Below are 16,302 nucleotides of genomic sequence, written 5' to 3'. Positions count from 1 at the left end.
ACTGCACTCCAGCCTGGGCAACAGAGCGAGACTCTGTCTCAAAAAAAAAAGAGAAATGCAAGTTGAAACTATGATGAAATGCTATTTTAAAACCAAGAAATTTGCAAAAATCCAAAAGTTTCACAACACATTCAAAATCCTGGAGACAACATGAATTAGTTCAATGCTCTTGAACTTAATTTGGTAATACCTGGCCTCAATGATCCTCCCACCTCAGCCTTTTTCAATATTTTCTGAAATTACAATTACAAATGTATATTCCCTTTAACTCAGCAATTCCTCTTTTGGATTTTACCTAACAGATATGCCTGTAAGCAAAAAGATATATGAATATGTAAGGTTTTTCACTGCACATTGTTTTTCATTGAAGCCATAGAGACAGGTCGAACAAACTAAGATAAAGTCCCATACTGGAATATAGTGCAGAAGTAAGAAATGAATGAGGAAGGCGAGTATGCATTGATGTGGAAGATCTTCCAGATATTTGTCAAGTGAAAGAGAACAAGGCACATACCAATGTATATAATATGCTATTTTTTTGTGTGTAAAAAATAGAGGAAATCTATATTTGAGTTTGCCAGTGTATACATAAAGAAACTTTAGAAGGACATACAAGAAACAAGATGCATTGGTTACCTGTGGAGGAGCTAAGGCTTAGATGGAAATAGTTAGACAGGGGACAGTTTACCTTTGGTCTTTTTTTCATTTTGAACCATGCAAGTGTTTTTGCCTATTCAATAAGTAAATAAATAAGCAAGCATACAGCCATATGCATACATCCTATGTACTTATAAAAATGACTAAGGATGCTGTCTATGTATTGATAGGCAAAAATCTCTCAGGATGTTAAGTGGACAAAGGAAGGTGGGGAATGTAATATATAATATACTATTTTTTTATGAAAAAGAGAGACATTGAGAATATTTGCTTGGTTTTGCTTATAAATGCATAAAGAACCTGGAAAAATACTCCAGTTGGTGAACATTGTGGTGTGCTGCCAGTTCCCTTCCAGGCTCCCTTCAGGAATGACAGAGTCCTTGCCCCAGCTGTTGAGAATGCTGACAGCCCTTATGGGGATAGATTGCCTCCTTTGAAGGGAGCCACCTTACCTCAGATCGCCACCCATTCCTGGGTAGCCACATCCAGTGCATGATCAACATGGAAGTGTGGATGGGCAGCTCCCAGCACCCAGCTCAGCACATCTCTGAAGGGTCATCCCAAGTTTAGAAATCTCCTTTTTTATAACTGCAAGGTTATCTGCAGCTAATCTTCTCCCTCTGCCATCTGTGCCCTTCCATAGGCATCAATTCGAGAACGTTCCTAATCAGTCTCCTTCTTGCTAGGAATCTGCTTCCTAGGGAACCCAAGAAACTAAAAACTAAGAAACTAAAGTTAGTGGTTCTCTGTGGTTGAGCAGGGTGGGAATCTGGTGAAGGTGGACAAGGTTGAGAAGGCTTATTTCACTTTATGCCTTTTTATAATTTAAAAGAATTGTACCGTGTGTATGCATCATTTATTCAAATTATAAATGCAAATGTATTGATAACTTGCTATGTCAGTGATATTTTATGCTTTTCCATGTACGTCTTTGGAGAACCTTTTTTTTTACTTTAGGAGGAGATTTTTTTTTTTTTTTTTTTTTGAGACAGAGTCTCGCTCTGTCGCCCAGGCTGGAGTGCAGTGGCACGAACTCGGCTTCCTGCAAGCTCCACCTCCTGGGTTCACGCCATTCTCCTGCCTCAGCCTCCCGAGCAGCTGGGACTACAGGCGCCCGCCACCAGGCCCGGCTAATTTTTTGTATTTTTAGTAGAGACGGGGTTTCACTGTGTTAGCCAGGATGGTCTCAATCTCCTGACCTCATGATCTGCCCGCCTCTGCCTCCCAAAGTGCTGGGATTACAGGCGTGAGCCACCACGCCCGGCAGGAGGAGATATTTTAATCCCAAGTGCTGTGCCCTACCACACTCTAAATAAGCTTTTCTTTTCTGTTCGTTTTTGTTTAGGACCTGCAGAGAAACACCTCCTGATTTTGTCTTACGATGGAACTGAAAAAGTCACCTGACGGTGGATGGGGCTGGGTGATTGTGTTTGTCTCCTTCCTTACTCAGTTTTTGTGTTACGGATCCCCGCTAGCTGTTGGAGTCCTGTACATAGAATGGCTGGATGCCTTTGGTGAAGGAAAAGGAAAAACAGCCTGGGTTGGATCCCTGGCAAGTGGAGTTGGCTTGCTTGCAAGTAAGTAGATAAATTTATGCCTCTCTTTACTCTTTAATCATTTAATTACATTTACTACGTCATGAACATTATGCAAGGCAGAGAGGGCTTTCTTTTCAAAGTATAACATATCTTTTCCTGCCTTCATTGCAATGATTGTACTTTCACTGTAATAAATCTGTGTGAAAATATAGGCACTCCCTAAGATGTTAAATCATCCATCCATTCATTCATTTCTTTATTACTTTATTTTCTACGATGTGTCAGGCATTGAACTAGATGCTGGAAATGAAAAGATGAACAGCAAACACATGGTTCCTGCCCTTAAGAGGCTCACAGTCTTGTAAGACACACACATGTGTGACTAAGAATGAGTCAGGGAGATGAAGGTAGTGATCCAGGTATGCTCAAGGTACATTGGTAAGGACCAAAGGACCAAATGGCCCTCAGCAGCCCTCTAAGCAGCTTCTTTTTTTTTTTTTTGAGACAGAGTCTCGCTCTGTCGCCCAGGCTGGAGTGCAGTGGCGCAATCTCGGCTCACTGCAAGCTCCGCCTCCCGGGTTCACGCCATTCTCCTGCCTCAGCCTCTCCGAGTAGCTGGGACTACAGGCGCCCGCCACCACGCCCGGCTAATTTTTTTTTTTTTTTTTTTTGTATTTTTAGTAGAGACGGGGTTTCACCATGGTCTCAATCTCCTGACCTCATGATCCGCCCGCCTTGGCCTCCCAAAGTGCTGGGATTACAAGCGTGAGCCACCGCGCCCGGCCCCTAAGCAGCTTCTACATGGCTTGTGATTACTCTTCTCTGCTTCAGATACACGGTGGTCAAATCACGTGTCCTGTGGTCATGAGAACTTCACAAGAAAAAGCTGACATAGCAAAGAGTCTTACAAAATCCAGTCATCAATCACAAAAGTAAAATCCTCATTAAGGATTTTATTATATTGTTATGTATAAGATATACGTGATATATTTTGTGTGTCTCCAAAAGTGCTATTCTTGATGAACAGTTACATACGATGTAATAGTGATTCCTGTCATCTTTAGAGAGAACAGTAGAGACTTTTTATTTTCCTTTTCACCATTAAAGTCATATGCCACTTGAACTTCTAGAGTCATAGTTGGAACTCTGCAGTAATATTTAGTGACCATTACTCCAACATATTTGGAACTATTTAAGCACAAAAGATGGTGATCTAGATAGGGTCAGTAGCCCTGGGCTCTCTTCCTGTGTGCTATGAACTCACCATTATTCATTGAGCAAATCACAATCTCTATTCTTATGGGGAAAATTAGGACATTAAATATGATTTGTAAGGTATTTTTCAGCTCTAAAATGGTTTCATGAAAAATGCATTAGTCATTCCTTCTTTTAAATATGCTTCTCTCCTGAATTTTAAAGGGGATGTCTTTCAAAAAAAGCAATGCCTCCAATTGTTGTATTACCTTGTTAAATTATAAAAAAGACAAAAAGGTTTAAAAAACAATGCAGGATCATCTCGCTATGTCAGATAAGATGATTAAATATAAGTAAACAAATAAAAATAATATTGCCATTATGAGCTCAAGGAAAACAGGGAAAGTTTGCCCTAGATTTGTTTGATAGAGTTTCTCAAAATAAGGATTGTTTGTAAAGCCATCAAAGTACAAGTGGATGATAATTGATATGTTAATAATGTGATTTGAATGTATTGATTTCTAAAATAAGACCTGTAGTAGGGAGGAAATAATTTTTTTAATGTTCTCTAATTAGTCACCATTTCTATTAGCAAATACTAAGTTAAACAGAAATGTAATTACTTTGGCTTCCAGCAAGGGTCAAAGGATTATTGAAATGCTAACTCAGTTAGCACATGCTTGAAGAATGAAGCTTCTTTTCACAAGTCTGTCCAGGTTGGAGTAGAGGGCTGAGGCAAGCTGAGATCTCCTTAAGGATGGGCGTTGGTGGTCAGAGCTGAAGCTGACTGTTTTTGACAATTCAACTGCAGCTCTACATGTTTTCCAAGTTTCTAGGTGGATGATCACTCATCTCAAGAGCCAGGAGCAGCCCTCTTTACTCTTAGGCAGAACTGGTTACATAATTTGCAGGCCCCAGTGCAAAATGAATATACAGAATCCTTGTTAAAAAATTAAGAATTTAGCGACAGCAGAGCACTAAACCAAGTGTGGAATCCTTCTAAACACTGGGCCCTGTGCAACTTGCATAGGTCACAAATCCAACAAGCCAGCCCTGCTTGTAGGGACCAGAGAGTTAGGGTATCTTATCAAAATTCTGGGAGACAGCAAGTACTTGAAGGAGCTTGAGGGTGGAGTCAGAAGCTAATTCAAGTCCTGGCTCTACCACCATTGAGCTGAGTGACCTTATGCAAGTCACTTAACCTCTCTAGGTCCAACGCCTTTAGCTAGATGAGGAAGTAATTGCACCTGGTGAGCAAAGCTTTTAAAGATAAGCATAGAAAAATGAGGACAAATAATTCAAGAAGGAAAAGTGGGGAAAAAAAAGGATGGCTAAATAGCTACAACTTATGCCTGCGTGTGTGTATATATACATATATATGTGTATATATATATATATATATGTGTATATATATATATATATATATACACTTTAGATATTGTGTACAAGTTTCAGCATAGCTGGCTCCATTGAACATATTGTATTTGATGTTGTCCTCTTTGGGTTCCTCATAGCATAAATTAAGATGCAAACCCTGAAACAGTGTTTATATAGTATTAGCAAGCAATGTCTGGCAGTGTGCAAGCCACATTGACCATCTGCTTTATGACAACTTTGCTCTATAGAGAAACAAGTAGATCATTAGTACCTTGGAAGTGGAATAAGTATTTTCATGTTGGTGATTCAAATTGTTATCAGTGGTTCTTAGCCAGGGAGATAATTAGGGTCATCTATGGGACCATTTCAGCATATAATTGCATGGATTTGACACTCAGACATTCTAATTCATTTGGTCCATGATGGGGCCTAGATTCATGAATTATTATTATTATTATTATTATTTGAGATTGGGTCTTGCTCTGTCGCCCAGGCTGGAGTACAGTGGCGCTATATTGGCTCACTGCAACCTCGACTTCCTGGGTTCAAGTGATCCTCCCAACTCAGCCTTTTGAGTAGCTGGGACTACACGTGCATGCCACCATGCCCAACTATTTTTTTCTTATTTTTTGTAGAAACAAAGTCTCACCATGTGGCCCAGGCTGGTCTCAAACTCCTGGGCTCAAGGGATTCTCCTGCCTCAGCCTCCCAAAGTGTTGAGATTACAGGCATAAGCTACTGTGCCTGGCCTCATGAATTTTTTAAAGTCCCCAAAGTGATTTTTAGTTAGGAACTACCACTGGCTTAAGCCCTCTGTATTTAAATTTTAATCTTTCACTTTTTGATAACTCTCTCATATATGATTTGCTTTGACATTTTTAAAATAAAGAGAACTATTGCAGATTTCTCCTTGTGTGTGGCACTACTCATGCCGTGTAAATCATGAAAAGTAAATTGTCTGTAAAACCTGCAAAAGAAAGGGACCATTCAGGATGAAAGATGAAGACAGTTCTTGGAAGGATGGGCAGGAGAGGGAGTTGGAACTTTGCCAAGATTGTGCCTAAGCATGTGAAATATAAACTCCTACCCCTGGGCTTTGGCAAACCTAGATTTGGACAGTAGCTCATAATAGCATATTACAACTGTGAAAAGGCATGAAATTCTGGACTTTATACTCTTCATAATCTTAATTCCTAATTCCTTTTCCTTGAAACTTAAATAATTGAGAAGAAAATACTTCTTCCCCTTGCCTGAATTCTTTGTTTGTCCAGATAATCCCTGGGATGAATAAAGCTGGGTAGGAAGGATCCTACCTTCCTGGGTTATACATTGTGAATGAGCTCATCCTCATTACATATATTCCTAAGGTCTCTGAGCTAGGGATGCCAATATAGAAAACACCATCTATGTTTCTAAGAGGTTTGTAGTCTCAGGGAAGAGACAGAAAAAAAACGGTAACTAATAATTTGAGAATTCACAAATATCAAGGAGAACAGCAATGGCAAAACAATCTCTGAGGTTTTAGAGGGATAGCCTTTGAGGAAGCTATTGAGATGGGCCAGATAGGAAGATGGACTTTCATAGGCCGATAGACAGGGAGAGGGAAGTCCATGCAAACTACCTTTATGCAGAGGCCTGGATTTGGCACTGCAGAGGCTGTGTTCTCATGGAGTAAATTTGGCTGGAAAGGAGGGATTGTGTTGGGAGTTGTGACGGTCAGTTTTATGTTTCAACTTGGCTAGGTTACATTCTCCAGTTGTTCAAACACCAATCTAGGTGTTGCTGTGAAGTTATTTTGTAGATGTGAATAAAGTGCATAGTCACTTAACTTTAAATAAGGTAGCTTATCCTAGAAAATCTAGATGGATTTGGCTCAATTGTTGAAAGGCTTTAAGAGCAGAAATGAGCTTTCCCGAAAGAAGAAATTCTGCTTGTAATTGTAGCTGCAGCCTATCCCTGAGAGTTCCAACATGCCCTTCCTAATGGCCTCCCCTGCAAATTTTTGACTTGGTTAGCTAGGCAGGTATTGTCTGGCTGCCTAGTATGGTTGTGCCAAACGTGTAAGCCAATTCCTTGCAATAAATGTCTTAATATATACTTCCTACTAGTTTTGTTTTTCTGGTTGAAACTTGACTGATATGGGAGGAATGGAAGGTAACTGAACTAGAGAGCTATCATGGCCTTGCATTGTTTTAAGATGAGCTAACACACCCTTTGGCTAGATATTGTTCCCCAAATTCAAGGAAATGGTGGTTCTGTTTCTCACACTACCCAAGTGCTGAAACGCAGGAAATAGCACGGGTCTGCAGTTTTGTACTCAAAGCAGATTTGAGAGTCCTTGCCCTCTCCCTTTTGTCTTCACTTCCTCCAAAGGTGTTCAAACTCGTAATATGAGTCAGTAAACATATCACCATGTTAATATAATGAGTCAGTATGGCCAGGCCCACTTGCTGAATGAGTTATGAGTGCTGGCAGAGCTGGGTTTCGGCATTACCCCTAAGCACTGTTAACTCCATCAAGGAGTACTGAATTCCTGCTTCTCTCAAGGATTCTGTTGCATTGGCAGGTTCCCAGTGTGCCAGACAGTTTTAAGATTGGTAGGAATAAAGACGAGGTTTTGGTTAAGCTTGCTGCCATCTCTAAATACCACCAAACCAACTAAAATGAAAGGCAGTCAGGGTATATGAGATCAACAATTTGAGCGGGTGTGGCTCCTTAGTGCCTTTTTCTTTTTCAAGGAGATGAATTTGAGATTTACAGTCTTTGCTGGAGCAAGGATTGAGGAACCTGCAATTTGGAGGAGCTCACACCTTGGGCTCCCTGAATTTTAGGTGGAAAGGTAGGACCTTCACAGGCCCAACTGATCCACTCTGTTAGGAAATCTTTGCTGCATGGCAGGTCCATAACCTGCTTACTGCTATATCCTGTTTCTCACTGTAGCGTCAGCCAACTTATGTATTCACTGCAGCAGACCTGGCCATCCTTCTACTCCTGGGACTCTTTGAAACTTTTTAGGAAAAAGAAGTGTGTGGAGGTTGAGTTTATTTCCTAAAGGGAATAATTTCATTCCCAAAACTATCCTATAATAAATTAAAAACTGAAAAATCACATTATGTTTCTGTTCCCTCCATTTAGAATACATGTTCATCCCTTTTGTTGACATAACCATACTTCACAGCCTAGTTCACGGCTTAGTTATGTGGCCTTGGTTGTTCTTCCTCTTATGAAATCCCCAAACAAGCCATCTGAACCTTTCTTTTGGTGCTTTTGGCCTTGGGTTTTATTTTAACCCTTGATGCGAGTTTGTTTTGCCTCTTGTCTAAGTCCTGGATTGTGTTTGATTCCTCTGTGTCCTTTTCTAACATGATATGAGATTCTAGTACAGTGCTGTCCAGTAGGGTGGGCACATGTGGCTACTGGGCACCTGAAATGTGGCTCATTCCAGTTTAGATGAGCTATAGGTATAATAAATACACACTGGGCTGGGTGTAGTGGCTCATGCCTATAATACTTAGAGCTTTGGGAGGCTGAGGCAGGAGGACCACTTGAGACCAGGAGTTTAAGACCAGCCTGGGCAACATAATGAGACCCTGTCTCTGTAATTTTTTTTTTTTTTAATTAGCCAGGAGTGGTGGTAACTTGGGAGGCTGAGGCAATAGTGGCTTCTAAACACCAATACTGACAACAATAATATTGGCTCTTGAACACTAATACACAGGCAATGGTAAGTTCAGGAAAAACTTTCACCAAAGGCAAAATGAATATAAAGGCAATGACAGATGAAATGTATGAGTGTGTGTATATGTGTGTGTGTGTGTGTGAAGTTCCCATTATCTTCTTACTGTCTTGCATTTTATTCTGAAATTACATCCTTCTCACTATTTGCTTATGTAAACATTTCTTCTTCTCTAAGCAGTAATAATAATTAGATGGTTATTACTTTTTTTTTTTTTTTTTTTGAGACAGAGTTTTTCTCATTGCCCAGGCTGGAGTGCAGTGGCGTGATCCCAGCTCACTGCAACCTCCACTTTCCCGGTTCATGCAATTCTCCTGCCTCAGCCTACCGAGTAGCTGGGATTACAGGCATGTGCCACCACGCCCGGCTAATTTTTGTATTTTTAGTAGAGGCAGGGTTTCGTCATGTTGGCCAACCTGGTCTTGAACTCCTGACCTCAGGTGATCCACCCGCCTTGGCCTCACAAAGTGCTGGGATTACAGGCTTGAGCCACCATGGCCGGCTGGTTATTATATTTTTAAAGTATCTTGTGAAAATAAAAAATTAGGAACCCCCTCCCCTTTTACCCCCTTTTTGTCCCTAAAATTGTTCAGGTTCAAAGGTGTGGAATCACTGGTTCATGTCATAGGTAAACTAACTTTTGTACCAAAGTTCCCTTCTGCAAAGTTTTCACTTTGCATTGTAAGAAATCTCCTGAAAGTAACCCTTTGATTTAATCTGTCTCTTGAAACTCATCCAGTTCTGAGGAATAATAGATGGTTTATCATCTTGAGGCCTTGCACAGTTACTACAAAGAGCTAAACACATAAATGTATCACATTTTGCAGATGTGACTTGATGGTCACTTTGATGCATTTTGTCTTGTTATTGCTGAAATATGAGGCTATTGTGTTTTGAATCTATGTAAATAGAATCTATAAATAAACCCAGGTTCTAAGGATAAGGGTAAAATAATTTGCTCTAAACTATTGAACACCAAGTGATTATAAATTTTATGTTTTCATCTAACATAAGTTCATAAAGCTATGTTATCTATAAGACATTAACAAAAGTACCATTACCAGTGGTGAATCCATAAAAGTACCATTACCAGTGGTGAATCCATACAGGTCTTCTTCCTTGGAGGAAAGAATTTGGCCAGGGGGCAGAAGTGGGTTTAAAGCAGAGAAAGAGACCAAGGCAAGTTTTAGAGCTGGAGTGAGAGTTTATTAAAAAATTTTAGAGCAGGAGTGAAAGAAAGTATTTACACTTGGAAGAGGGACATGTGGGCAACTTGAGAGATTCAAGTGCCCCATTCAGTCCTTGACTTGGGGTTTTACAAGTTGGCATGGTTCTGGGGTTTTTCCTTCTCTCTTGATTCTTCCCTCATGGTTGGCTGTTGCTCAACTGCTGCATGTGCAGTGTTGGTCATTTGGGAGGGTTACCACGTGCCTAGTGTGTTTACTGAGGCTGTGCTCATGCTTCGTAGGGGCAGTTTTCCTTTACCAGTCAAATGCCCCCAGAGGAAGGTCGTACATCCACCATTTTGCCTCTTAGTGAGCCATGCCCGAGTCCACTTGCTCAGCTCCTGAGATCTTACTGGGAAGCTGCTGATCTCCAGCTCCAGGTGTTTTCTGTCTACTGGGAGACGCCCTTCCCCTGGTGTTGGCTGTGGCCAATTATCATTTCAGAAAAACAGTTTAATAAACACCTGACCATCACCTGATGGTTACCGGAAATTCCTGGGTGAGGCGAGGGCTCTCCTGCCCTGCTCATGTCTGCCTAACTACCTACTCTAACAGTACATTGATGTTCTTTACTAATAATTTGATTTCTAGGAAAAAATTAAGATCCCAGTTGAACTATTTCTCAATCAGGGAGAATGCTGGTCTGACTTTGGCCTTAGACCTGTCATTGGCCAGCTATGGACTCTTGGTCAAATCACATGATCTTTCTGAGTTCCAGTTTCACCATTTTTAAATTGAGGTGTTTAGACCATTTCCAACTTCCAAAATTTCAGCTCTAAAATTCTTTGTCTTTAATCTCTGACCTAATGATATATTTCTCTAAATCAGCCGCAGATGGCAGTGTGAAAGTAGAAACTTTAAAACCTGTTTCCATTTGCTGTTTTCACCTGTAGGAGAATTTCTGTTCATTTTTTCCTAATGCTTAAATTGTTTTTCAAAAAATCATTTGTTAGGCAAAAAAAGTGACTTAAGAATTTATCACATAGTTGATAACAACGCTGTATATTTCATACAACAGTGGCTTTGGTTGTACATGCTATGAAAATTATTACTCCTCCATCTTGTCCCCACACTCCCAGGCTCTGAGGCTTCCTCGTGGAATTAACAGGCATTAAGGAGCATAAAGTCCTATTTTGAGGATGAAACTTGAAACTTTTCAAGTATGCCGGGAATAATCTCTGTGTGTTTCAATTCCATTGTGTTGTAAAATTTGCGAACACTGAAACTCAATGTCAATGTAGTTTGGTAACAACAGAGAAGGGTCATGCCTTATGCTGTCAGACATCCATTTGTAAAATTAGACTCTTAAAACTGTTTCTATTTTTGAAGTATCTAAGCATTTCTGATTAGATGTACAGACAGCCCAACTATTGGATGATAAGTTTGGTCTTTCAAATGGATTTTCCTTTTAAAATACTGGCACAGAATATTTCCCTCTATTTGTTGTGTAAATGTATCAGTCTCCTCTTCTGCATCAGTCTCCTCTTCTGCACTGACTTGCACAAGAGGGCCTGAAAACAGGAGGGTACAATTTATGGCCAGGAAGGAACGTGGGAGAGCCTTAAGCACCAGAAGCTATGATCTCAGTATATCTCAGGGGCCATGAACTGGTCTTAAATATGTGTTTAAGAAGTTCTCTGGTATTGGGAAGAATGTAAGAACACACAGTGCATGGGTTATTGGAACCAACCTCTGTCATTTACAAACAGTGAGACTGTGATGGATTTCACTGTTTCTCTGAGGTTGCTTCAAAAAGGGGTAAAAGACACATACATACTGAAAAGTGTATGTATCATGACAGTATAGCTTGATGAATGCTCATGAACTGACCACACTCATGTAATCATTACATTCATGCCAAGAACACCCTGCAAGTTTGGCTTTGCACTCTTCTGATTATAACTCCCCAGCCCCTACTAAAGATAGCCAGTATTCTGACTTTTAACACAGATTAGTTTTGCCTGTTTCTGTAGTTTTTATAATTGAAAGTATATAGATTGTACTTTTTATGTTGGGTGTCTTTCATTTACATTGTGTCTTTCATTTACATTGCGTTTGTGTGATACACCCTTAACGTGTGTAGTTGTAGATCATTTTCACTGCCATATAATTAGGTATATAACTCCAGGTGTTTATGTGGAATTGAATTCCACATAGAATTGAAACTTCTGGGTTTTACAGCGTGCTGTGTTCGGCTTTAGTAAACACTGCCAGCAGTGTGTGAGAATTCTGTTCCTACCGCTTTCTTGCTAACAGTATTGTCTGTCTTTAGCCATTCTGGTAGGTGTGGTTTTGAAAATTGGAGATCAACTGGAAAAGTTGTCAACTCAATTCAGATATACTTCTCTTTGCTTTCAAATCCTTGGTCTTTCTTCTACCATAGACTTGAACAGCCTCTTTGAGCTTCAGTTTCCTTCCATGTTAAATGAGACTATTGGGCTAAATAACCCTTAACGTCCTTTTATTTCTAGTACATTAAGTTCTGTACTTCTGAGTACAGTCCTAGTAGGAAAGAATTTCACTATCACTTAAATTCTGTTACATTAGCAGTTGCCCACTTATTTGTAGAACAATTCCAGGTGAGGGTCACTTTTGCCCGTCAGTCAACAGGGCACAGTAACACTGTCAGGTGGGTACTATTATAATTCCCATTTTCAGATGAGGAAACTAAGGCACAGAATGATCAAATAAGTTGCCCAAGACCAAATAGCTACCAAGTAGTAGGGCTAGAATTTGAATAAAATCTGACTCCAGAACCTCCATTTTACCTATGTGACCTTATCATCCTTTAATTTCATTATCAAAAAGAATGGGACTAACAATAGTATCCACCTCCCAGGGCTGCAGTAAGATTAAAATGAGATGAGATTGTTCACGTGAGCTGCCTCATATAGTGTCTGCATATCATAAATACTCTGCATTTTATTTTTGTTTTATGATGGGAAGAATCATTTTGAACTTATGATGGATGGATCATATGATAATAAGTGAAGGTTTCATTTCTTTTTTTAGGTCCTGTCTGCAGTCTCTGTGTCTCATCTTTTGGAGCAAGATCCGTCACAATCTTCAGTGGCTTCATGGTGGCTGGAGGCCTGATGTTGAGCAGTTTTGCTCCCAATATCTACTTTCTGTTTTTTTCCTATGGCATTGTTGTAGGTAAGGAACCTCGTCACTGTGACTTTCCTAACCTTCAGGAGATACACATCATTTCGCCAGTGCCAGATTTATGATCCAGTTAATGTAAAGGAGTGAAAATGCTCACTAATAATTTACTTTCAATAACCACTTCTCCAAAAATTGTTGCTTTAGTGAAAAAAACCTGCCCAGTGAATCAAAATGTTTGAAAGAACAAACAATCCATACTCTGTCTCCTTGCAAGGCACAGGGAAGTTTTTCATGTCAGCCCTTGTCTCTCTATAGTACACATGGGAAAAGTGAGAGGGGAACATGAAACTTGGATGTTATTGACATCTGTCACTTCTCACTAAATTATGAAGTGGCCCTTTTCCTATTGGGCAGTCAAGCATGATTCTTTGGAGCTGTTTGTGTTCACAAACAGCTGTTTGCATTCCACAGCATCTGTTGCTGTGGACCCAAGTCAAAAGTCACAGCACGAGTAAAAAGTAGATTTGAAAGCATGTATTAGTATTACTATTTTTTTTAGAGATAAGACATGAGTGAAGAAAGCTGAGTGGTGGGATGATACTGGTTACAGGGGAGGAAAGTACAGGAGGTGCAGGGCCTTAGAGTACTGAAAATTTGGGAAGATATCCTTGTCATGTCATTACACTAATTGGGGTCAGTGTTAAAAATCACCAAACTTGGTATTTCTAGGAGCTGTTGGTAGGGACTTAGAAAAAGATGGCCTCCAGCTTTCAAGTTTCTTCTTAATGCCTGAAAGGAGCTAATTTTATTGACTACCAATATTCCTTTTTTCTGCCTGGAAATATTTCTCCAATAATAAATAATAGAAAATGTAGCAATTAATATTCACTGAGTACTTATCATATGCTAGGGACTGTGCTAAATGCTTTATATGATCTCATTTCCTCTTCACAAGAACCCATTTTATAGAGAGGGAAAGTGAAGCTCAGAGAAGTAAAAATATCACTAACTAAACTAACAAAGCTAGGAGACTTGGTCTGATACTTAGAGACACTCAGTCTGATACTCAGTAGTCCATTTATATGGGATTTGATACTGGCTTAGGCTTACACTTACGGCTATTGCTGCTGATGGTGGAGTTACAGGGCTTTCACTTGGCTTTCCTCACTGTGATGGCGTTGTAGGGAATGATAACTCTTATTGCTTTGTCCAAGGGACCAAAGAACAATGTAGGGAGTTCTATCAGCTGTTGTGTATATGTACTATAATTAAATATCAGGGACTGGGGAAAGGACCATTGGCTGGGCAGCTGGGGCATAATCCCATGTATTACCTACCCCATGTAAGCCCACTCTAACGGGAAGCCATGCAAACTCTTCATGTCTCTAACAACAATGTTCAAAATGTATTTCACTTTCCTCAGTGTGCAGTTACTTAAATAGATGGCCATAGTTCTCTCTGGGGAAAGACTCACATTATCATTCCATATATACAAACTTGTCATCATGTTTGTTGTAATGTCCTTCCTCCTAGAGGCCTGGCCTTTCCTTCAGTTAGTGGATTCTGGGTCAGAAAACAGGCTCAGGTCTGGGATGTACATAGCTCTGATTTGACAATAGGTTCTGATTCTCAGTGACTAAGAGGAAACTGTCAGCTCATGGAGGGAGCACTGGACTTCAGGTCAGCAGACACAGGTTCTGTGAGTTGGAGCAAGCTCCTTCATCGCCACAAATGACTGTACCCTCCCTCATCTGTGAAGGCAGGCTAAGAAACCTACCTCATATGGGTCTTGTGAGGACTAAATGATGTCAAGCAAGGTAACAATAAAATAAAGAGTTGAGTTAGATTTCAATTAATAAAAATATCTCTCACCACGGTAATTATTGGGGACCTGTGAGTTACTGCTTGCTGGCAAATTATTAATATTTACCACCATCATTGATTTCTTACAGTTTTATTTCATCAGTAGGCTCATAGTATAGGGCTCATGGAATGTTTGTGGGATAAATAAATGGGATAATAATGAACACTGGCACTTTCATTCTGTTACCATTTGAAGTAGAATCTCATTCCTGTATCATGAGCTCTTTAGAAAAATAAGAAGGGTTCAGTCTAATGGTAACATTTATAAGATGCAATTCTGTGCAGAATCATATCCTAAGGACTTTCATTTGTCTGGAATGAGCTAGATGGTCTCTTAAGCTAGACAGTATGATCAAGGGAAAGATCAGACCCTGACTAGCAGGCAGGCTCTGGGGTTGGACCATGTGGGTTAACCTTCTTTTATCCACTTGCCAGCTGTGTGACTGTAAACATGTTTTATAACTTCTGTTTTCTCATTTTTAAACTGAGCATAATAATAGCACTCATCTTATAGGAGTTTGTGAAGATGAGTGACATAATGCAATGAATGCTAGCTAGCATAAACCATTATCATTTGTTTTATGACCTGAAAAATTATTCAGCCTCTCTGAGCTTCCATTTTTATTTTTTATAAAATCGCATTGATATGAGTTCACAGAGGTATTGTGACTACTCATGAGATAATGTTTATAAAGAGGCATACAGAGATGTTTAATAAATATTTGTTCCTTTCTCCTTAAATTCCTTTCTGACCCATACAGCAGTAGTTTTTGGCTACTGAAGAAGCTCTATTGAATCAGAAATATTTGTGTAAGAGATTTAAAAATATAGGAAAAGAAATTAAAGTTATATTGGATATTACAACCCAAAATGTCAAAAGAATACTAAAGTGTATTAAATGATATAATTCTGTTTTACCACTTAATTGATTTTTTCCAAAACTAACAATCTGAAAACATGATGTTGTTTTGTTAGGTTTTTGTAGCTCAAATGAAAACCTGTACCAACTTGTCAGATTGCAGGATTAATTGCAATGAGGAACCTGATACCATATCAGTATAGCTTTTGTACTCTGTTATAGTAAATCCATTTGTTTATTCTGTACTTTTTTTTTTTTCCGAGACGGAGTCTCACTGCAACCTCCACCTCATGGGTTCAAGCGATTCTCCTGCCTCAGCCTCCCGAGTAAGCTGGGACTACAGGAGCATGCCACCACCCCTGACTCATTTTTGTATTTTTAGTAGAGATGGGGTTCCGCCATGTTGGCCAGGCTGGTCTTGAGCTCCTGACCTCAGGTGATCCGCAGTCTTGGGCTCCCAAAGTGCTGGGATTATAGGCGTGAGCCACTGTACCTGGCCTCTGTTTATTCTGTAGTTTAAATAGATCTTCATTCAAACCCGATTTTGTAGCATCATGCATTGTCTATTTGAAAAATATTGGTTTGCTGAGTTATGTAAGAACTTAAAAATGTTAACACATTTCCTTGTAAAACATCACTTTGGTTAATATTGCCAGCAAGCTCATTAGAAATCTTTATGTATTGGCAAGTGATTGTAAGCCACACAGCCAAATCTGGTAATTGAGGCTCCTGTTTTCTCAATAAATT

General features: G+C 39.7%; 1 protein-coding gene across 2 annotated transcripts in view; it reads left to right on the top strand.

Annotated features, from left to right (window-relative positions):
• SLC16A9 (solute carrier family 16 member 9) overlaps nt 1-16,302 on the top strand; it is a 58,715-nt gene that overhangs the window by 21,950 nt on the left and 20,463 nt on the right. For both annotated transcript variants that reach the window (XM_030798601.1, XM_003258244.4), the window contains exons 2-3: nt 2,003-2,234; nt 12,741-12,884. In XM_030798601.1, the coding sequence (XP_030654461.1) occupies nt 2,039-2,234; nt 12,741-12,884 (340 nt within the window). In that variant the 5' untranslated portion in view covers nt 2,003-2,038. The remainder of the gene's footprint in view (nt 1-2,002; nt 2,235-12,740; nt 12,885-16,302) is intronic.

The sequence above is a fragment of the Nomascus leucogenys genome, chromosome 18 (genome assembly GCF_006542625.1).
Source record: "Nomascus leucogenys isolate Asia chromosome 18, Asia_NLE_v1, whole genome shotgun sequence".
Classification (NCBI taxonomy): Eukaryota; Metazoa; Chordata; class Mammalia; order Primates; family Hylobatidae; genus Nomascus; species Nomascus leucogenys.
This window is presented reverse-complemented; position numbering and strand designations above follow the sequence as displayed.